The sequence below is a fragment of the Salvelinus alpinus genome, chromosome 21 (genome assembly GCF_045679555.1).
Source record: "Salvelinus alpinus chromosome 21, SLU_Salpinus.1, whole genome shotgun sequence".
NCBI classification, from domain to species: domain Eukaryota; kingdom Metazoa; phylum Chordata; class Actinopteri; order Salmoniformes; family Salmonidae; genus Salvelinus; species Salvelinus alpinus.
The window spans coordinates 15,255,914-15,278,415 of record NC_092106.1 but is presented as its reverse complement, the minus strand read 5'-3'; the positions used below and the strand labels follow the sequence as shown (position 1 = coordinate 15,278,415).

The 22,502-nt window shown below is 45.8% G+C and overlaps 1 protein-coding gene and 1 long non-coding RNA gene across 7 annotated transcripts in view; one reads left to right on the top strand and one right to left on the bottom strand.

Moving 5' to 3' along the window:
* LOC139548571 (sortilin-related receptor-like) overlaps positions 1–16,327 on the top strand; it is a 75,354-nt gene extending 59,027 nt beyond the window's left edge. For both annotated transcript variants that reach the window (XM_071358322.1, XM_071358323.1), the window contains exons 21-48: positions 255–393; positions 607–780; positions 1,584–1,697; positions 2,043–2,165; positions 2,415–2,534; positions 2,638–2,763; positions 2,984–3,094; positions 3,369–3,500; positions 3,831–3,962; positions 4,074–4,208; positions 4,566–4,715; positions 5,328–5,504; positions 5,840–5,968; positions 6,327–6,453; positions 6,969–7,138; positions 7,963–8,075; positions 8,384–8,485; positions 8,611–8,677; positions 9,338–9,420; positions 9,508–9,598; positions 9,775–9,965; positions 10,446–10,565; positions 10,832–10,996; positions 11,510–11,684; positions 12,059–12,165; positions 12,292–12,484; positions 12,793–13,005; positions 13,481–16,327. In XM_071358322.1, coding sequence (XP_071214423.1) covers positions 255–393; positions 607–780; positions 1,584–1,697; positions 2,043–2,165; positions 2,415–2,534; positions 2,638–2,763; positions 2,984–3,094; positions 3,369–3,500; positions 3,831–3,962; positions 4,074–4,208; positions 4,566–4,715; positions 5,328–5,504; positions 5,840–5,968; positions 6,327–6,453; positions 6,969–7,138; positions 7,963–8,075; positions 8,384–8,485; positions 8,611–8,677; positions 9,338–9,420; positions 9,508–9,598; positions 9,775–9,965; positions 10,446–10,565; positions 10,832–10,996; positions 11,510–11,684; positions 12,059–12,165; positions 12,292–12,484; positions 12,793–13,005; positions 13,481–13,548 — 3,747 coding nt within the window. In that variant the 3' untranslated portion in view covers positions 13,549–16,327. The remainder of the gene's footprint in view (positions 1–254; positions 394–606; positions 781–1,583; positions 1,698–2,042; positions 2,166–2,414; positions 2,535–2,637; positions 2,764–2,983; positions 3,095–3,368; positions 3,501–3,830; positions 3,963–4,073; positions 4,209–4,565; positions 4,716–5,327; positions 5,505–5,839; positions 5,969–6,326; positions 6,454–6,968; positions 7,139–7,962; positions 8,076–8,383; positions 8,486–8,610; positions 8,678–9,337; positions 9,421–9,507; positions 9,599–9,774; positions 9,966–10,445; positions 10,566–10,831; positions 10,997–11,509; positions 11,685–12,058; positions 12,166–12,291; positions 12,485–12,792; positions 13,006–13,480) is intronic.
* Positions 16,328–16,353: 26 nt separating this feature from the next.
* LOC139548581 (uncharacterized) overlaps positions 16,354–22,502 on the bottom strand; it is a 138,121-nt gene continuing 131,972 nt past the window's right edge. For all 5 annotated transcript variants that reach the window (XR_011669719.1, XR_011669720.1, XR_011669718.1 and 2 more), the window contains one exon: positions 16,354–16,872. This is a non-coding gene — a long non-coding RNA (uncharacterized lncRNA). The remainder of the gene's footprint in view (positions 16,873–22,502) is intronic.

Below are 22,502 nucleotides of genomic sequence, written 5' to 3'. Positions count from 1 at the left end.
GAGTCAGCATAAATGTGTCTTTGGAGTTATCCAATAGAGGCAGTCTTGTACAATAAGAATGTTACTGATGTCTGGAAGCAAAAAGTCAGCACTCTGTGTATGATGATGTCATATCACAGAGATTCTACTTTTTTAAGGTTATTGAGTGTGCAACACTGGGGAGCACAGTCCCATTGTAGAAATATATCTATGTTTGCTTTCATATAATCTCCCAATTACTGGGAAAATCCTCATTGGTGTGTGTGTGTTTTCAGAATGACCTGTACTGGGATGACTGGTCAAGGAGGGGCATCTTCAAGGCTCCCAAAGCAGGTTCCCAGGACAACGAACTCATAGTGGGTAGACTGACCGGGGTCATGGACCTCAAAATCTTCTACAAGGGCAAGACCAGAGGTGAGAGACAAGCAGCGAAACCATATTTAACAATCAATGCTCATTCTAAGTAAGCCTTCCAAGAACTTTGATGGTCAGCGTTAAAGAGATATTATGTGTAGTCAGAATGTTACTCTGGAAGCGACAATAGTGGAAGCTTTGTTTGGACACCCCCACTACGTCAGCAGAGCTCATGACAAACCTTTGTGTGTGTGTGTGTCCGCTCTCCTCCAGGCCATAATGCCTGTGCAGACCAGCCCTGCAGCCTACTGTGTCTGCCCCTGCCCGGGCACCGCCACACCTGTGTATGCCCCGACGGAGCGCCCACCACCACCCTACCCGACGGACAGCTCCAGTGCCAGTGTCCCACCGGCTACCAGCTCCACAACAGCACCTGCGTCAAGACAGGTGAGACCTGGCACACTCACATAAGTGTGCACACTCTCTCTGACAGACACACGTGCACACAAACACACACACACCCAATGGTCCTGCCGGGTACAAAATACTACTGATCAAATCAAATGTTATTTGTCACATGCACCGGAAACAACAGGCGTAGACCTTACAGTGAAATGCTTACTTACGAGCACTTAACCAACAATTCAGAGTTTGAAAAAGTATGACGAATGTGTTAAATAAACTAAAGGAAAAATAGTAACATAATAAAATAACAATAACTAGGCTATATACAGGGGGTACCGGTAGCGAGTCAATGTGCAGGGGTACGGGATAGTCGAGGTAATTGAGGTAATATGTACATGTAGGTAGAGGTAAAGTGACTGCATGGATAATAAACAGATGCATGATAATGTATTGAGGTTCTCAACGTAGTCCTTCAGACGACCCTATCACACTACTACAGATCCACAATGGTGCAGGCTTTTGTTCCAACCTAGCACTAACACCCGTGTCACCTAGTTCAACTAATCACCAAGCAAAGAGTTGAATCAGGCGTGTTAGTACTGGGCTGAAACAAAACCCTGCACAGCCTGCGTTGGGTCCGTCGCCAGGAATCGGTATTGAAGATCCCTGCCTCAGTGAATGTAGAGAACCACTGCCCTCCTCGCCCTCTCTCCCTGACTGTCCGTCTGACTCTGGTTGTTGTTGTCCAAGGACCACTAGGGGAGATCCTTTAGGATTCAGATACACTTCTTGATGATGTGTGTTTTATTTGTAACCCAAAATGGAATGAAATTCCCCTCCCCCAGAACACACGTGCCTGCCCAACCAGTACCGCTGCGCCAACGGCAAGTGCATCAGCAGCATCTGGACGTGCGACAGCGACAACGACTGTGGCGACATGAGCGACGAGCAGGAGTGCCGTGAGTGGAGACAAATTTGCACCCTATTCCCTATATAGTGCGCTACTTTTGGGCAGGCCATTTCAGACGCACAGCTAGACAATGGACAACTCACTCACTCACAGATTATTCTGTTTTATTATTATAATACAAATGGTTGGGTGTGGAATCCTTGTTGGTAAGGTAAATAGTGAATAAAATGGATCCAACAGATAATGTTCAATAGAGCCAGACTAGAGTTCGTTACTGTCACAATACACTCTGCTTTGAGTCTCTGCTGCTGTTCTTTCTCTCTGTCCTTCTGGGCTCAGTGTCAACACCCTGTCATTCTGTTTGTCCCTCTGCCCCCTGTCCGTCCCCCTCCAGCCACCACCTCCTGTGACCCGTCCATCCAGTTCCGTTGTGTGGCGTCCGGCTCCTGCATCCCGCTGGCCTTCAAGTGTGACCACGAGGACGACTGTGGGGACAACAGTGACGAGGAACACTGTGGTACGAGGAAGAGTGTGTGTGCGCGTGCATGCATGCGTCTATGTGCGTGTGTGCATATTTTGTATCCGTCCATTCAGTCATGTGTGTGTGTGTGTGCGCGTGCGTGAGCGCGTGCGTGCGTGCGCACACACTTCCAAGCACGTTTTTTTTCCTGACTAAGTGTGCTCTATCCTGTATGACTTTTGAGATTGTATATAGCCTATGTGATGCTCCCTCTGATTACTGACTGCGTGTGTGTGTGTATCCCAGAGAGTCACCAGTGTGGACCAGGGGAGTTCACGTGTGCGCGGGGTGTGTGTATCCGCGAGGCCTGGCGATGTGACGGAGACAACGACTGCAGGGACTGGTCGGACGAAGCCAACTGTACAGGTGAGATCAGGGCCATGTTCAAAAGGAGAACATTGCACAACCTCCGTCTCGCTCTTAGTCTCTCATCACTCTCTCCCTCTCCCTCCCTCCCTCCCGGTCTCAGTGGGTCACCACACCTGTGAGGCCAGTAGGTTCCAGTGTCTCACGGGCCACTGTATCCCTAAGCGCTGGGTGTGTGACGGTGATGACGACTGTCAGGACAGCTCTGACGAGGAGCAAGCACATTGCGGTGAGGACACACACACACGCGCGCACACACACACACGCATAGACACAGACCTCTCTCTGCTTGACACCAACACCCACGATGTTATGTCATTGTTACGACAGCGCTATGACAGTGTTAGGTAGCATTTATGGACGGTTCAAGCAAAGTGTTACTCATATTTCTGTGCACGGTCTTTGATAGGATGGCTTGGCACTAACAGATGCTGTGTTCTTGTTGACAGTGGGGGATCGCTGTAATGGCTTCCTGTGTTCCAACGGCACTTGTCTGCCTGCCAGCGCCCACTGCAACGGAGTACAGGACTGCCCAGGGGGCGCCGACGAGCAACACTGTGGTGAGTGACCAACTGAAAGTCTAACCCCGAAACTAGACTGCAAACTATAGAAATAGGATCTCCGGGAAATAGGATCTATTTCTATGCTGTAGACATTTTGTATGTTGTTTTTCGCCCCCAGATGCACTTTGGTCTCTCGAAAAACGGAAACGTTTTGAGGGGTATTGTCATAGACTGGTTTTTGTCATCAATACATTCACCTGAGGTTGGTTGAGAATATTTCAGACGTATGCCATTGTAATGTAGTAGTACTGTCTGTGTCCCCTCCTTGCAGATCCCCTGTGTACGCGCTACATGGATTTTGTTTGTCAGAACCGAGCCCAGTGCCTTTTCCAGTCTCTGGTGTGTGACGGCACCAAACACTGCGAGGACGGATCCGATGAGGACGTGGCCTACGCCGGCTGCTGTGAGTCCTTCTCCACTAACCCCACCACTACTATCGCAGAAAACACTACAACTGCAACCGTCACTAAATACATTTGCTGTTACATAGCCCAGGCTTTTTCTTCCTGTGCACGTGACCTGACCTGGGTCGTGTTCATATAAAATCCGTTTCAAAACATTGTGCAACGGAAAAGGAACACGCGTTCCTCATCTGCTTTCACTCCCTGTTTTCTCCATGACCCAGGAACATGTTTGGTCAGGTCAGGAAAAACTAAATGAATGCATCGATACTAGAAAGGCATTGAAGTAAGTTGTCGTCGTTTGTTGTACTGATTGCCACTCGTCTCTCTAGCCACTCACCCTGAGTTTGAGAAGACGTGTGACGCCTACAACTTCCAGTGTGCCAACGGAGTGTGTGTGAGCCTGGGGTGGAAGTGTGACGGTATGAACGACTGCGGGGACTACTCTGATGAAGCCAACTGTGGTGAGTACACAAAATGGGTGTGTGTGTGCAGCTATGTACACGCAGCTATGTACACTTTATAAATGCATGTATCTAGAAATGAGATTATTCCTGAGTGTGTGTATGTTCCAGGCTCCCCCACTGAGGGGCCAGGCTGCACACGGGACTTCCAATACGAGTGTCGTAATGGGCGCTGTGTGCCCTCCTGGTGGAAGTGTGACGGAGAGAATGACTGCGGAGACTGGTCTGACGAGGCTCAGTGCACTGGTACACACACACACACACACACACACACACACACACACACACACACACACACACACACACACACACACACTTTCTCTCTCTCTCTCTCTCTGTCTCTGTCTCTGTCTCTCTCTGTCTCTTTCTCTCTCTGTCTCTTTCTCTCTCTGTCTCTTTCTCTCTCTTTCTCTCTCTGTCTCTCTGTCTCTCTCTGTCTCTCTCTCTCTCTCTCGCTGTCTTTCTCTCTGTCTCTCTCTGTCTCTGTCTCTCTCTCTGTCTCTCACTCACTTACTCTTACTCTGTTATTCCTGCCAGATCTCTATGACCAAACCATTTGAAGTGTTATGTGTATCTGAACCTCTTCCTCTCTTGTTTTCTTAGGGGTCACTCCACACACCCCTGCCCCAGGCCCATCGTCCTGCGCCCCTAACCGCTTCCACTGTGGCTCGGGAGCCTGTATAGTCAACTCCTGGGTGTGTGACGGCTACGCTGACTGTCCCGAGGGCAGTGATGAACTGGGTTGTCCCACAGGTGAACCACCATCTCCATCTACACCAAAGGGCTTGCCACCTTGGCTACACAGCTCAGGACTAGTTATATAGCTGTATGTAGCTAGGTAGGGCCAGGTGGTTATTACTGACCATGTGACTTGACCAGAAAACACTTTGGAGCTATTTGTCTCCTTTCATTCATCTGCAGTGATTGGAAAATACTTGACAGGTGAAAACAATATGGTGAAAATTCATCATTAGACTAGTAAGACAGAGGGGCGCTGATTCGCTCGCTCGGAGGCTTTCTCCGGTGAGAGAGTTTCAGACACGAATTGAAGGAAAGTTAGCGGGTGCACAGTGCACTGTTCGGATGCTGGAATTATTTTGGACGAACGTGCGAAGGTAACTTACTTTTTGAAGTGATTCGTTTGATAATCAGATGAAAATATCGTGACTGGTTGTGTTCGTGCGACATAAAAATGTAATACATTTTTTGCAGTTAAAATACATGTCTTTACTTTAAAACCTATAAAAAATATATACGTAGGAAGTCCCATAAAAAAAAAAAACGTGCCCCCTTATCAAAAAAATCAAATGCCCGTCCAACTGATATGTTCTGGCACTGGCCCTGTGGTTATGTTTTGTTTCCTAGGCACAGCCAAAGTGACGTCGACACAGGCCCCGTGGCCCACCCACGCCCCTCCTCTGCCCCCTGGCCGCTGCAGCAGGGGCCAGTTCCTCTGCCGGAAGCCCCCCACCTGCATCCCTGATTGGCAGCGCTGCGACGGCCACCAGCACTGCCTGGACGGTTCGGACGAAGCCCACTGTCGTAAGTGTTACACACAGAGTGTGGATGACCTATGCTCCTCATAGGGCCTATGTCAGTCAGTCAATACACAGACGTGAGTGGGGACTTTCAAACTGGCCAAAAGGGTGAAACACGTAGCCAACCCAGTAACGGTGTTTATTCCTAAAATGCACAAAATGCTGTAAGAAACACAGATCCACAACATGACTAAGACACTTGAACGTTGACGTCTCACTCGGCGTGCCACATCTCAAAAAGGAGATGTGGTTCTCACACTTGTTTCTCTTCCCCTTTTCTCTCTTTCCCTTCCTCCCCGTCTTCTTCCCACCCCCCCTCTCACACTCTCTGTCTGATAGCCACGCGAGGGCCTCTGACATGTGTTAACGGCACGCACTGCGCTGATGGGGAAACCTGTCTGCTGGACGGTGAGAAGTGTGACGGCTTCATGGACTGCTCCGATCACAGTGACGAGGACAACTGCACCTGTGAGTCTTCAGTAGCCAGGCTTCTTCCGCACATAAAGGGAGACTCGGGAATATGACATCATCCTGCTTTACAGACGTCAACAAAAACAGACTTCAAATCTGCCCAAGGAAGACTGCCTCTATTGGCTCTTGAAACAGAGCTAATAGTGGCAGTCCTGGCCAATTATAATGTTATTGTTGTTTATTTCTGTAAGCAGGAAGTGGCTCTCCTGTGTATTACGATGTCATATACTTTTAATGAAAATCATGTCACGCCCCAATCAATTTACATAAGCGAAGTTTTCACTCATCTTTTCACTTGTATCTCTCCTCGCCAACGTTTGTACTGGGGGTGGGTTTCTGACCTGTCTCTCTGTAGCCGACTCTCTGGTCTACAAGATCCAGAACCTGCGGTGGACGGCAGACTTCTCTGGCGCCATCACCCTCACCTGGTCCAGACCTAAGAACCTGCCCCTGGCTTCCTGCTACTTCCTCATCTACTACAGGTCAGTCAGTCTGTGTGTTTTGTGTGTGTGTCCAGAGCCAGCTCTAGCCTTTTGGGGGCCCTAAGTAAGATTTGGTTTCTCCCCCCCAACATTGCGGCAAAACATTTTAGTGGCCCCTCATCTTGACGGCAGAGAAGAATTTAAGTTTTAAAGTTAATTTCCTGCAATGTCATGGGGCATAGAGAAAATGTTACCGTTTTGAATCAAGTTTTCTGTAATTGTATTACAATTTTATAACACATTGCAATTCTACTCATTTTGCCATGAGGCGGAGATGCAGTTTTAAAGCAAATTTCCTGCTATATTACACATTTCACCATGACATTAATATGATATCTGCGTCAGAATGTCTAACAAAATCAATGGGGGCCCCAGGAGGTCAGGGCCCTGGGCACGTGCCCTGTCAATATTCGGCCATGATTACTACAAGTTTGGCCGGTGGCCCCTAAGCGACCGCTTATGTTGCTTATGTGTGTCTGACTGTGTGTGTTTGTATATCTGTCTCTGTGTGCTAGGCTGGTGGGCACCCAGCAGTGGACCTCCATGGACACACACAGCAACAAGAGCAGCTACACCCTGTCGGTGCTGAAGCCAGACACCACGTACCAGGTGAAGGTTCTGACACAGTGTCTCAGCAAGCAGCACAAGACCAACGATGTGTTGACCCTGAGAACGCCCGAGGGATGTGAGTAATGTCCCGTGTACACCACACGACTTTCAAAATCCTAACACCGCTGAGCCTCTCACGTCAAACAACCGTTTTTCCTGTAGTTTCTTGTCTTGCTGACACAGACGGAGGATCACACACTACGAGATTCTTCTTTTGGTCGCGATGATTCTCAGTACCACGCTGTCTCGCGAAAACAATGATGTGGTTAGATTGTTAATGTAGCTAGAACAAGGCGTGGCTAAAAGCAGCCTCAAATCAAATTTTCAGTCAGACATTCGTGCTTGCCACACAGAGTTGAAATACCTACTCAATACATTTTGAATTGAACAACATTGCTTGTGGCATGCTCTCATTGGCTATTGCTGATCACCGTTCTTTAAATGGAGGAGGAGGGGAGAGATGAGAGGGGGGTGGGTGTTGGGGAGGGGAGAAAGAGAAGGGAGAGAGCGAGGGAAAGGTAGACACAATCGTTTCACTGTGTCTGTTCACAGCAGAGGATTTGTCGAAGGCTTGACTTCACACATTGTCCATGTGTTTAGTGTGGTTATTTTTCACACCCTAGTTGAATGCACTGCTTGTTAGTTGCTCGGCTAACTGACAGGCAAAAGGAGTAACAAAAGGAATAATGTAGATTTAGGATTATTATCCAGTACCCAGATTAAGCCTACCCCTGGACTGAAAGGCATGCTCAATGGAGAATCTCTATCGAAAGGTTCTTGGAAATACCCATTCATGTTTCTATCACTTTTGAAGTTTGTGGCCTGCCTGCAATAGTGTTTTAAGCTATGAATTGAATATTATGGTGGATTGACAGTACGGTAATGTAATGGTTGTTGCAGTGCCCGACCCCCCCAGAAACCTGCAGCTGTCATGTGACAACGGAGAGGACGGCACGGTGGAGGCCTCGTGGAGCACTCCGGACAAAGCCCACGGCCTGATCCGGGAGTACATTGTGAGTTAGCCTGCCCAGACAATGTCGTTTCCTCTGGTAAACTTAATAACCGCCTCTCCATTCTTAGTGTCATGTCCTGAGCAGTAGGGCTGTAAGAAGAGATGGAAACATATGGACATCCAATGGCTTTGAGCGGGTGCTGGAGATCAAAGTTAATGTTCATCAGCAAAATATGAAAGACTCCACACACTGCAATGTGGGTTTATTATTAACACGAACAATGTTTCAACCCTGTTTTTCCTGTTTTGTATGTCTATATGTGCGTGTCTGTGTGCGTGTGTGTGTGACCATGTGTGTGTGTGTGACAGGTGGAGTACAGTGAAAAAGGTGTGGAATGGTTCTCTCAGCGAAGCACCGGCAACGGTGTGGAGGTCAAAAACCTACAGCCCAGCACTCTGTACAAGTTTAGAGTAAGAGACCTGTCTTTCAGAGCAGCTTCATAGTGACATTTGCCTTCATAACATGAAGGTAACGTGAGCTCTTAGAATTGTTGAGTTGTGAACCTGTCTGATGAGTTCTGAACGTGTGTTTTCAGGTGGCAGCAGTGACGGGTCGAGGTATGGGGAACTGGACTGAGGTTAAATCCATCATCCCCAAGAAAGGTATGACAGAATCTCTCATGATCATTGCCTGACAATTTATAATATGGCATGATGATAGTTTGATACATTTGACAAATTCTCTAATCCAGGGTTTCTTAAACTATGGGTCAAGACCAAAAGTGGGCCCTGGGCATGTGAGAGGTGGGTCGCAAGTTATAAGAATACTTCTATAATCACACGCTATTTCTTTTTAGTTTGGGTTGTGGAGATTTGGGTCACCGGAGGATGGTACATTTCTTATTTTGGTCTCGAGCTGCGGCAGGAAGCTTAGTGGTTAGAGCGTTGGGCCAGTAACCGAAAGGTTGATGGATTGAATCCCCGAGCTGACAAGATAAAAATCTGACGTTCTGCCCCTGAGCAAGGCAGTTAACCCACTCTTCCCCGGGCGCCGAAGACGTGGATGTCATTTAAGGCAGCCCCCCGCACCTTTCTGAATCAGAGGGGTTGGGTTAAATGCGGAAGACACATTTCATTTGAAGGCATTCAGTTGTACAACTGACTAGGTATCCCCTTTCCCTTTCCCTAATCCTTCAGTGCGCTTCCTCTACTGTTTGCATTGTGGTGATTTACAGTGTTCTATCGCCCTCTGCTGGCCGCCAGTATGTAGTTGTCTTATGTATTGGAGCTGATGCTTATTGTGTCTCTCTCTCTCTCTCTCAGCTCTGCCACCCCCCTCAGTTATCACCGATAGCATCACAGAAGACTCGATGAGCCTATCTTTCAGCTTTAACTCCCAATATGAGGTCAGTTGGTGGCGTGTGCGTGCGTGAGTTGGTGCTTATGTGTTCTAACTTGCCCTATAATTCTGCCGTTGTTCCGTGGGTGTGCAGGTGAGGCAGTATGTGGTGGTGCTGTCTTGGGTGTTTGATGCTCACGTGAAGGAGAGCAGGAACTACACTGTGCGAGGCAGCATACTGAAAGGTAGGCCCCTGTCTGCCTCTAGTGTCCACACATTTTCGGACAATTAAACAGCAAGTGTTTTTCAAACACATAACTTCGTCATACGCATCACATACACACACTTCTGTGTTTTCAATATCCTAACCCAACTCTGGCGGTCGGTCTGTCTGTCTCTGTATCTACCTGTACACTTGCAGCTGCCAACCTGACCACGGGGACCATCTACGAGGTGGCTGTGTGGGCCCAGACCGGTGTAGGAGACAGCCCCACAGCCCTGTCTCGCCAGCAGACCAAAGGCACCCAGCCGGAGCCTCCCCTCCTCAAGGCCCGGGCCCTCAACCAGAGCTCTGTGGACTGCAGCTGGACTGTAACCGGATCCCCTGCACAGGTAACACGGGCACAGCATGACAGCTACTGTATTACAGACATGGGTCATGTTCATTAGGGCACACAACGGAAAACATCATTCAACTTTTTGGGACTGAAAATTTCAGGTAGTCCCTATCCGTTTTCTATTTGGTGCCTAATGAACATGACCCTGGGTTTAAGTAGTATCTGTAGTATACTTTCAAATGCTTCAGGCATTTGATTGAGCCTGTCTCGAGTGCCTGATGGGCGGGGTTTGCCCTATTCCATTGGTTCCAGGCAAGATCAATTAAGCGAGTCCCCACAAGCAAAATATAATAAGGAATTTCATAGATGAGTCATAATTGATTGGATATATAAAGCTCTTTTCCAGATGCTCAAAGCTCTTTCCATAGTAAGGGGGGAACTCGACTCATCCACCGCTACTGTGAAGCGCGCGGCTGGAGTAGGACAGCTCCCTGTGCAGCCAGATGTACTGTGTGGTTGTTGTCTGTCTGTACAGGTGTATGGCATCTTCTTTGCCACCTCCTTCTTGGACCTGTACCGCAGCCCTCACAGTGTGAACACCAGCCTTAGCAGCCGGACCGTCACTGTGGACAGTGATGAGCAGTACCTGTTCCTCGTGAGTTCACACCCTTATTCCTCTTCACCCTGATTCCTCTCAATGCCTCAGATACAAAATCAGAAAACTTTATTGACATGCAACACGGTTGGCTAGGGATTTTTCGTTCTTACCCAAGATTCCATTTTGGTTTTAAACTGTACTGAACTGTAAAATGATCGACTTCAGAAAATCCGCTCACAGTTAACCTATGTGTGCATTTTTGGTTTCTAAAGAACAATATCTGTGTGTGTGTGTGTGTGTGCGTGTTCACTTGTGTGTGACAGGTGCGGGCCATCTCTCCCTACCTGGGCCCTCCCTCTGACTATGCAGTGGTTAAGATGATTCCCAACGAGCGGCTGCCTCCACGTAACCTGCACAAGGTGCGCGTTGAGAAGACCCAGGCTATGTTGAAGTGGCAGCCTCCCTACGACTCCCCCAGCGCCCCTCTGGTAAGGTCATCCTCACACACCCTCGAGCGTCAGCTCTTTACGATACATTTTGTCTGGTTCCTGGGTTAAAGTGATAGTTACCTTTTTTTGAAGTGAGTTGAAGCTTAAACTTCAAAACAGACCCAGAGTGTAGATTGCACTCTCTCCTTGTCCATAGACTTCTTTCAGTGTAAGGAAACTTTATTGTTTGAAAATTGAGTGAACTATCCCTTAAATAAAGCCTCTAAAAACCTGACTGACCAGGTAATATACAGTACACCTGATATAGTAACATGAACAGTTGTCCCACACAAACCATAAACCTGTCTGTCCATGTCTGGATCTCAAATGACACCCTATTCCCTTTTAAGTGCACTACTTTTGACCAGGGCTCTGGTCATTAGGGTGCCATTTTGGATGCCAATACGTATGTCATTTATTGTTCTTTTGTTGTATTATTTTACTGTAAACTGTGTTGAGATTGTTAAATGCACTTTCAATAAAGTTTGATTTGGATGTGTCCGTCCCGTGCAGACGTACGCGGTGCACCTGAAGGACGTGGTGCGTAAGACCGAGAGCAGCTACAAGCTGACCACCCAGAACAACACGGTGGAGTACTGCCTCAAAGGCCTGGAGCCCGGCGGACACTACAGCGTCTCCGTCCGCCTGCGCAACATGAGCAAGGAGGCCAGCTACACGCTCAACACAAGTACGGCCTGGCTTATGCCCCGGGGATGGGCGCGTTCCAGGTCATCTTTATTGCAGTCGACAATCAGTTTTCTTTCCCACAATGTCCGGAGAGGAGTTAAAACATCTCAGGTGTCATGTTAGTGAGATGTAGCGATCTTCTGGGATGTGCAGCCCGACTGCAATAGAGATAGACAACCTGGAACGCCCCCACCATCTGTTATATAGTGGCTGGGAACTAGTCAGGGCTTCTTGTATATTAAAGGAGTTAAAGGTAGAGCGCCAACAGATCTGGGGAGACCACATTCAAAACCCAATGGGGATTGTTTTAACATGAACATAATTGTATGAATGTGTGTTGATAAAGTTGTTTCCTTCTACTCTGTGTGGACATAGTGCCCCTGCCTGCTCCAGAGGCTCTGAAGATCCTGACGGAGAAAGACCATGTGTTCCTCTTCTGGAAGAGTTTGGCTGTAAAGGAGAGGAGCTTCAATGAGAGCAGGGTGAGGGACACACACAGCTGTATCTCCCTGTGATGACAGATCAACCCCACTGTCTTTAAGTTCCTCATATTCACCATCAATGTCTGTCTGTCTGTCTGCACGTCCGTGCTCGGTGTTTCTCCGCAGGGCTACGAGGTGCACGTGTACGACAGCCTGTCCAACTCCACCGTGCTCCTGGGTAACACCACGGAGACCTTCTTCCGGATCAGCAGCCTGCTGGCGGGCCACAACTACACCTTCTCTGTCCAGGCCCGCTGCCTGCTCAACGGACAGCTGTGTGGCAAGTCCGCCCTGCTGCTCTACGACCAGCTGGGACAAGGTGAGAGAAGGAGGAGGCACTGGGGAGGATGGGAAGTTACGGGACAGATTTACTAAGATCATGCATAAATCCTAAACGTCGGTTTCAGTAACAATGTGTGGTGACCTTCATACAACAGAAGGATATGAGTTATCACTCTCAATTGATGGATATGGTGATAGTTTTCCGTGTTAATCTTACTTCATTAATCAACTTTGTGAGATAAAAGTACATAAAGAATCTCTCATAATGGCTCCCTCATGTACTGTATGCTCAATGTCAGTCAGTGAATGTCACTCACCAGGTATACCCCCCTCCTCTCCCTGCAGGTCCCAGCGAGGCAGTGCGGAGCTCGGGTCAGTCAGGGGACATGGCGGTAGTGGTGGTGCCGGTGTTGTTCCTGCTGCTGCTGGGGCTGTGTGGGGGCCTGGTGGTCCTGTACCTGAGGCACCGCCGCCTTCAGAACAACTTCACCGCCTTCGCCAACAGCCACTACAACTCCCGCCTGGGCTCGGCCATCTTCTCCTCAGGGGACGAGCTGGGTAAGACTCCTTGGTTAAGTTCTATATCGAAGTAGCCCCACACATCCGTAGTTGCGTTGCTCCCTTATTTTGTGCTCCTGTGCAGGACGCTTGATGTTACTGTTGACTGTGACGGTTGTAATGGAGGTTGATGTTATCAGTCTACACTGTGTTGAACTTGAACCACACTGTCTTTACTTGTGAACTGACACCCATAGATAATGCCTCTCTACGTCCATCTGATTGGCACGGCTTTTGATCAAACATTTCTAGGGCCCGGAGTTTCTCCTGACCGTGTGACCTGACCATAAAAACTCTGGGCCTCAGTTAAAGGCTGTGCTACTAGGGACCGTAGTTTGTCCTTGTCAGGTCCCATCGTCCGGAGAAACTCCTAGCCCCACTAGAAAACCACATTTTTGCATGATCCGTTCTGATGCAACTATCATGTCCTTCTTCCCTCCTCCGTTCATCTCTCCTTTCCCCGTCCTCCTTAAAGGTGACGATGACGAAGACGCCCCCATGATCAGCGGCTTCTCAGACGACGTTCCCATGGTGATTGCGTAGTGGGACCACCCCTTCACGTCGTCGTCTTCTTTTCCTCCCTATCACTCTACTACACACTCTGCCCTGCCTGTCCCAACCCGTCACCTACGCGCTGGTGCCCACGTGGTATGACCAAAAGGTCAGAGGTCACGAAAGAAGGTGCGCCAACACTTTCGTCAACCAACCCACTCCGAGAAAAAAGTCTTATTGGATTCAGGATCAAAGGAAGAAAAGTGAAGCGCAACGAGAGATATTTTTTAGAAAAATACGATGCACTTTTTTTGGATGCGCAATAACTTATTTTTTTATACATAATATATATATATATATATATCGGTCAAAGGACTTTGTTGAGCGGGAACTGATGCTAACTGTGAAGGATTGTGAGTTTGTCAGGCGAGTCGTGTGTTAGAGAAAATCCCCTTTTGAGTTACAAACTCACTCCATAAAGAACTGTTCATTGCTTGAAGCCAAAATAAGCACCTAGCAAAAAACATCCAATGCAGAAAATATACACCTAATACTGTAAAAGTAAAAAAAAAAAAAAATGTTTTACAAAGAAATGCTTCATAAACAGAGTTAGGAACTCAAGCTCTTGATACAGCATAAATTAACTTAGTGGTATTTATTCATGGTACGTTGTTCAGTGTCCGTACTGAAATCGATCTGAATATGTTGCTGTCTGTTGGAATGAGATCACTTTAATCTGTTGATATTTGGTTTGAAACTGTCCATTAGTCTAAACACTACAATTGGCGTCCGAGTAACCATCCAATGAGTAGCGATTAGATGAAATCGATGGCACCATGCTGTGTCTTATAGATCCATGTTCCTCCTACCACCAGCACAGGAGTGGCTGTAGTCAACTCAGCAGTAACAATAGTACCGAAAAGTTATTCCAGTTTACCGTGCTTTTAACTCCAAAACGTCAGCGCGATCATTCGGTTGTGTTTCTCTACTCGCAATGCTGCATCGATAATGCTGTAGGTGGATCTATAGGAAAATAGTTTGATTTTAATTGGTTTTATCAGGACCACCACGGTGTAAATATTATTGTTATTCAAATATTATTACGCCCAATTAGCTGCCGTTAGTTTGTAGTGTTTGGAACGTTTGTCTCTGATGTTCTCAGGGAACTGGGTCTTTGTCTGGTCTGACACTGGCGTGGTCTGATCATCTGAGTCTTTCGCCAACACTCGGGAACCCTCACTGAGGTACTATAGTAACCCTAGGGGCAATGATGAGCATGATGTTGGAATGACGTCATTTTATGGTTGTAAACTGTTTTTCTGGTTGAGAAGAAGTTATAAAACCAGATTACAAGGAACTTGTCTCTGTTACAACAAGAAAACAATGTATTTTTCATGACGAGAGCAAGATGTCATGGGAAAGACGTCACATTTTGGTTGTTGTGGTTGCTGTTATTCTTTTTTTTTTAACAAAAAATGTATACTTCTAATCACAACCTGATGATAATGTCATTAAAGACATTATAATGACGTAATGGGAACCACTTTTGCTTGCTGGGATAGCAGTATGATGTTTAGGTCACAGTGAGGGGGACTGTGTCCAGCTCTGTCTCACTGTGTAGCCAAAATGCTTCACGTCAATAGGATGTGACAAGCTTAAGAAGAATATTTTATTTTTCCCTTTCCCATCCTATTGTGTAGTCATGAAACGTGTATTTTCGTCTATGCTAAAGAGCCATTTCAAGTTGATGTAAGGTATGATGCTTGTATTCATTTACCTGTTTTTTGGTTTATTTGTAAATTTGTTCATGAAGGTATTTTATATCTGTGATTTTATGGCTTTGAGGCGATGTGGAAACCGGTCACGTTACTAGTCCCCCCCCTTCTACCTCCCACCCCTCGTGTGAAATGGATACATTTGCAGTCCTCTCACTTTGTAAAGCCAAAAAACTACTTTGAAATGTTCACCCCTATACTCTTGGAAGAGAGACCTGAAAATGGGTTTTGATAGTGTCTGACTGTAGACTGGTTCAGGGCAGGCATCGTGCCCCCAGGCACCAGGACCACGTTCCCACCTCCATTCCCCTATCCCACTGTGGTGGTGACGTCACAGCAGCCCCCCCCCCATCGCACTCTTCCTTCCCGGTCACTGCAGGGCTGCTTTCACTACATGTTTTGACGTTCTTCTCCGTAAGGTACTTGTGATTCTATCTCCCCCTTTTCTGCTTTCCTGGCCTTAAATAGTGTTGATACTGTTTATTTTCTGTGGACTTCGATTTGCCACATATGCCTTATTAGAAAACACATTGAGTGTGTATGTATGTACTGTATTTATGACGACACAAGTGCACACCCACACTCACAATACCCTTACACAATGCTAAAGAGAATGATCTGTACTGAAGAGAGAGCAGTAGAAGTTGTTATTGTTATATACAGGTCACTACTCCTGTCTGCATTGGCTGTTTAAAAGGCACATATCTAAAGCCACCTGATGATTTTATCTCATGTAGTCCAAGTTTTGACAATTGTACAAAATATAATTATTGATTATTGTGTGACCGTTTCAACCCCTACCCCCTCCCAATGTAGACTTTTTTTTCTTTCTGTAAAATAGTATGCTTAAAGTTTTTGCACAGAATATAATGTTGGACACCGCCATATTTTAATATGTTGATCTTGCTTGCTTATGGGGGTCTCAAGGACGTGAGATGTTTGAGGTACAGTGTGAAGTGTTTTTGAAACCACTTATACTGAAATAAACTTACTGGAAATGTGGCAAAGCCTAATTTTCCTCTTCTTTCTCAGAGAGGATGGATGGATGGATGGATGGATAAAAACAACAACACTGAAGATCTCTGCTTTCTAAAATGTTTATTGAATTATTTTTAGTTGACTTTACTGTCTTTAGTCAATGTCCTTCCAACTTACAAATGTTTTTGATAGAAATAAACAAATCTCCCATCGATCACACACAGTGGCACAGAGTCTCCTCAAAGGCCCTTAACAAAGTGAAGGCAAACGCATAGCCTTGGTTAACCACAGAATGCTATGAGTAAGTCCTTCAGTATTTGGCAGCGCGAGACAGGAAGGAGTGCATGTAAACAGTGAGGTGAAGGGTGTGTCTGTAGAGGCTTTAGAGTACGGATGTCCTGGAGATGAACTGGGATCAGTCTTTAATCAGGCCACTCTCACTGTGGTTTTTGACTCGCGTCTCCTCTTTGCACCCAAAACATTCTGGGGCCGGCCAAAATCTCCTCGCCTTTTCATCCTCCCTCCTTCCTCCAGTCATGCAGAACGGCCACAGCTCCACTGACGCTCATAGGCTTTTATGACTGTTGAGTGAAGGGCATTGTCCACACTCTCAGGGGAACTTCTGGGAAAGAGACAGAGGGGGAGAAACAATCAGTGAGGTCATTACAACTTGTATGCAGGCTGCAGAATTCCCCAGACATATCTATGATTAAGTAGAGGCAGGTGTGCTTCTCAGAAGAGTAGCCTGTCAAGCTGTACGTTTTGAAGGTACAAAGTACAGTAATCAATGGAATAGACGTCCATTAAATAAAAAACAACAACACGATAAGCAGAGCGAAAGAGAGTAATGTCTTTTGTGTTTTTAATCAAAGTTTTGAAGTGCCACTTTAATCAAGTGTACAGATTTATTTTGGGGGGGAAAGTAATTGTATACTTAAATAGTGCTGTTCATGATTTTACTAAGTTTATTTCAACAGGGTCATTAGCAAGAGGCTCTTTACACTTCTTCTATATGTCATGCTTTCAGTATATCAACAGCAGGTCAAACTTCATAAAATATTATAAGACTTAAAGACACTATGGAAGTTGAATTCCTCTCTGATTCAGAGGGGTTGGGTTAAATGCCGAAGACACATTTCAGTTGAATGCATTCAGTTGTGCAACTGACTAGGTATCCCTTTTCCCTAATTGTTTGTTTAATGTTGACTTGACTGTTGGCTGTATGGTTCATATACAGCACATTATCACATACATAATATTTATATCATAAGAAGGTGTGCTCCTTTCTGTCCAATGAGGTATTTCTAGAAAAAATTATTTTGTCCACTTGGGTGACCCCTTTTGGCTCAAGAGCGTCCCCAGAGGCAAAAGTTCTGTATGGCCTCATCTTTAATCTCTTTCATTCCTTTGCACCAGATCTTTTGTGTTTCACCTGAAAAGAACTCTCTGACCATGCCAAAATAAATGCCACAAAACAGTTCATAATCTTGGGACTTCAAACAACACTGATATAGTACAGGGCATTAAATCCTGACAGGGACGTTATCATATATTGCCCAAAGAGTAACCAACAGGGCTGTCTCCCTCAACAAAAATACCCTGTCGGGAAGCGCTGTTGGAAATGTTTGCTTGTCTCCTGTCTCTTATTTCTCTGACTAAACTCGTCTGGTTGTGTTTATTTTCAGATCTGACTTGTCCTGGTCAACCACAGACAGCGGACCCAGACATGCTGTGCTCGGATGAATCCAAGTATATTTGTTGTGTAGGCTACATACAGATGCTTTTAAAAGCTCTTTAAAACAGCGCCCAATGACGATGCACTGTAAGAGACTGCTCTCTTTCTTTCTCTCACGCTCTTTCACTCGCTCTGCTCTAAAAAGAAAGTCCATTCCACTCTTAAGTAGCTAAGACGTTCTAAATTGAGCTGCCGTACACCTCTCCATTCTCACCTGTCCATCAAATTCTGAGGGCAGCTCAGACAGAGAGCAGTGACACCACGGAGTGTCATGTTTTCTGCAGTCAGAAAGGCTCCCTCACTTAACTGTTCACAGTAACTGTGCCACCATGCCAGTGTCCTTGGCTTTTTTTGTTTGCCTTTTTAGAGTATAGGGCACCATTTGGGTTCCAGAGAAGCTCTTCTTCCTTCGTCATGCTCAAGGCTACCACTAGAGGTCTCCCGTGTATGGTTTCTGTGCTGTCAGAGAAAGACCTGCTTGTTGAAGAAGTTAATTCCTCCCTATTTCTCTGACTTAATGTTATTTTCTAGTGAATAAGTAATTCATCTCTTTCCAAATTACTATCACTGTTTGTTTGAATACCGGATGTCAATGCACTGAGATAAAACTACGTTGTTCAAGATTTGTGACCATTAGTTATAGATTGGAATATTCCACATCATGGTATCACTATCGACCTTTACAGACAACAATAATCACTAAACAGGGCTTTAAAAATGATCCCAAACGTAAGCTGCCAGGCTCTGACCCTCTTCAACTGGTGTAATTTCATGTCAGTCACAGATTTGTCTCCCTCCCACTCCCCCCTATGGAGTGGACAAGGGGCAGTTGTTCTGTCGGTGACATGTCAGTGCATCGGAGGGAGCAGCGTTGAGGCTGTGGCCTCATATCAGCCCCAGCAGAGGCAACAGTGGGCTCCAGTGTATACTGCAGCCAGGAAACGGCCCGGGACCTGGGAGGATGATGAGCAGATGCTGGGGAGGAGGGGGGTTTGGAGTTGGGAGGGTGAGCGGGGTAGTCTGGATAAACAGCCCGTACTGTCATGGCCAGGCAGCGTTCACCGTACACAGCACAGACTGGACAGTGCAGAACACACACACATCCCAAGGTTGTTTTAAACCAATAGGTTACCTAGTTCACAAATGTGCCTGTCACAGTTTCGGATGAAAATCTTCAGATTAACAATAGTCAGCCCCATATATAGTCATTTTCCTGGCACCATGGTTCTGAGACTCCCACATTGCTTCTGGTAAGTACTCAAACAACCCTGTTACAAAGTCCTGTCGCCTACAGTACCCCTCTATCGGGCCTCAGGTCGCTAAGGATTCCCACTGGCCAGAGATTTGGGAGGAGGAAACTTGAACAAGTGTTCATTCCTTAGCCTGGAATCTCCTCCAGCAGAGGGCATGCTTGATATAACACCATCTGTGTTGCCTCCTCAACAAGCCATTTATTACTACCACATTACAGTGTTCCAGGACCCAATCAAACTGATAAACATCATTAGTCAACTCCCTTGTCGAATCCTCTTGTATAGAGAGGTGAATGACTGCAAAAGCAAAGAGAAAAGTGTTGTGTCCTGTATGCTGGGAAAGAAAGACTTCAGATATGTGTAGTCCCATAGAGCAGCATAGATGTCTAGTCGAGAGAAGGGAGATTTCTTGTTAAGTCACAATTATGTTTTTTATTGTATGATACAGGCTATATTACCCTTTTAATTAATAGAACTTCAAGTTAACATTTTTTCACTTTATTATAATTATACAAAATGTACAAAGTAGTGTGGATATATTTGATACATTTTAAACATAACACACAACTGCGAGACGGTACTATTCATGGCATAATTACACATGAGACAAAATTACCAAGTTAAAAGTAACAATCCGCAGGCTTTATTTTAAGATGACAATATCATACACATATAAATACAATTTCTAACCAATATAATAAAACAATATGCCACTGCAGTTATTGAATTTAAAACTACAAATCTAGGCTACCAAGAACACATCTGAGTTAAATTCAGAAGATGGAAACATGACAACATCAGAGTTACTGCTTCCATTTTCTCCGTTTGACTATTAGTTTTGCCTTGAAAGATCAGTTGAGAAAAAATGAGGGAAAGATCAAGAGAATGGAGGACGCTATGCTAAGCGCGTTATGATAGCATTACGCCGACAGAATCCAATTGGCGGGAAGAGTGAGCCTCTCATGTATGTCCATGATAACATGTTTACACGCTGCGTGGCTATACGTCCCCATGAACACACACACACTGAGTCATCATCTATTTGACACCGCAATATATATGACACTGTGCCCTTCCTTCATGAAGGACGGAAGGGCATTCTCCTTGAGAGTTCCTCCCCTACCATTATGAAACCTTTAGACACTTCACACAGTGGGCTCTCGTGGCCAATCCAATCAGAGGACCATGGAGGCTCCTGAGTACAACTCAGTTGGAGGTCAGTGATGGGCAGTGAACAGTGTGTGTGTCGGTGTGTGGTCTCTACAGCCACTTGACCAGAGGAAGAGAGTCCACCTTACTCACTTCCCAGGGGTCAAGAGGTCCCTGACCCACTGATTGGTTGGGAGCTAAAAGGTCAATAGGCTGGTCACTGGTGGCTGCTCAAGGTCAAAGACAGGCTTTTGATAGAGAAGGCAGGCGTTGTGGACAGCAAGCCACGGCCATTGTGATCTATTGTGAGCGAACACTGTTAGGGGGAACTGAAAAGGCACTTATCCCCGAGAAACATTTAAATGTCCAGGTTGAAAGAAAGTTATCCTTGTGGATCAGATAATGACATTTTAACTTGCATCAAAGAGTGCCTTGGTATTGTTTTTAGTATGGAAACTTCAGTTTCAGGAGCTACTGCAGGTTTCCATCCATTTGTCTAAAGATTTTCAAGTGAAGATTATAATATTCACATAAAAAGAGATGTACATTTTACAGGCAGCGGTGTGTTTCCATCAAATTGGCTTGTTGCGAATAAAAAGCTGTGCATGATTACGAAGTGCACATAAAAAGCACTTTGTCGTAGGACCACACAACATAGCATCATGTGACTACAAAATTACTGCGACATGATGGCTAATCTATCAACAATTGCGCAAAAACAAATGAGCTGCCATTTGTCACATGATCTATTTCACAGACAAAAAAAGGATCCACCCTTTCAAACTTATTTTGTTTTCGTCAACATTTACGGAAATTTACTGACAATTGCTGTTTCCATCAGGCCTGGCCTGAGTTTTTCATCCGACAGGCAGCCTACTTTTTACTGGCATAAAAAGAGTTGGATGGAAACATGGCTAAGTAAGAAGGTGACATTTCTCTGGCGGTGAATGATGCTCAACTTGTTTTAAGTTCTTGGCTAAGAGATCGATTAATGTCTGAGTATCTGTGTACCCTACCAAGTGGGCAACATTTGGCACAGGACATCATAATGATGTTGCTTTGTAAGTCGCTCTCGATACGAGTGTCCGCTAAATGACTACAATTGGAAGATGTCCTTTCTGGTTGTTAACTTGTTTTCAATAGATGCCTCACCAGATAAGATGTGTAAAAAACATCCGCCTTATGTCATTGCAACCAGTTCTGCCCACTGGGTAAAGTGTTGGGTGAACATTAACATTAGTATTCAAAGCAGATGACTGCTGGGACTGTCCAGCAGGATAGGACGCTGAAAGCCAAGTTCAAACTTTCAATCACTTCACTCTGCTTTGGGAGACGAGTAGATTGACCTCGTCAGAGAAACACATGGGACTGTGGTTGTGGTGGTTTAGGTAGAATATTCTGGGTATATTTCCTGGTATTGGTCCATTCCAACTTTCATGCCCTTGAGGTGCCTGTTTCTCCCCCTTATGACGTTTTGGAAATGTTAAACATAACCCCCCCCTCTAGACACTTACCAGATGTTTGACTGTAACCTTTGTATGTTCACCTTTCTTTATGGCCAGGGTTTCATTCAAAGATGAGTTGGCTCTTATTGTCATGTAATACTGGTTCTATTATGAGTTAACCACTTCTTAGTGTGGAACATGTGTGATACCTATGGTTTTCAGGGAATACAAATGAGGCAAATAGCACCCTTGCATTCTCAACATTTCTAATAACTCCCATCTCTCTCTCACACACACACACACACACACACACACACACACACACACACACACACACACACACACACACTCTTGACCTTTCCAATAAATATACCTTTCAATCCACTTCAGCCCCGAACTCGGCTACCATATTATTTGTGTCTGGATGGCTAGCACTGTCCTGGTGCTGTGTGGGGTTTAATTGGAGGATCATGTAGGTCTTTCTAGCCAATCGGAGAGATTGGTGCTGTTCCTCTCCTAGCAACAAGACTCCCTAGCTGTGCTTTGCTGCTAGCTAACTGACACCTAGAATAACTCTGTCTTTCATTCTTGTTATCCTTGTCAGTTATCTTTCATCAAACATACTGTAGCCATCAACAAAATGTCAATAAGCTGCGTCTGGCCACAGTAT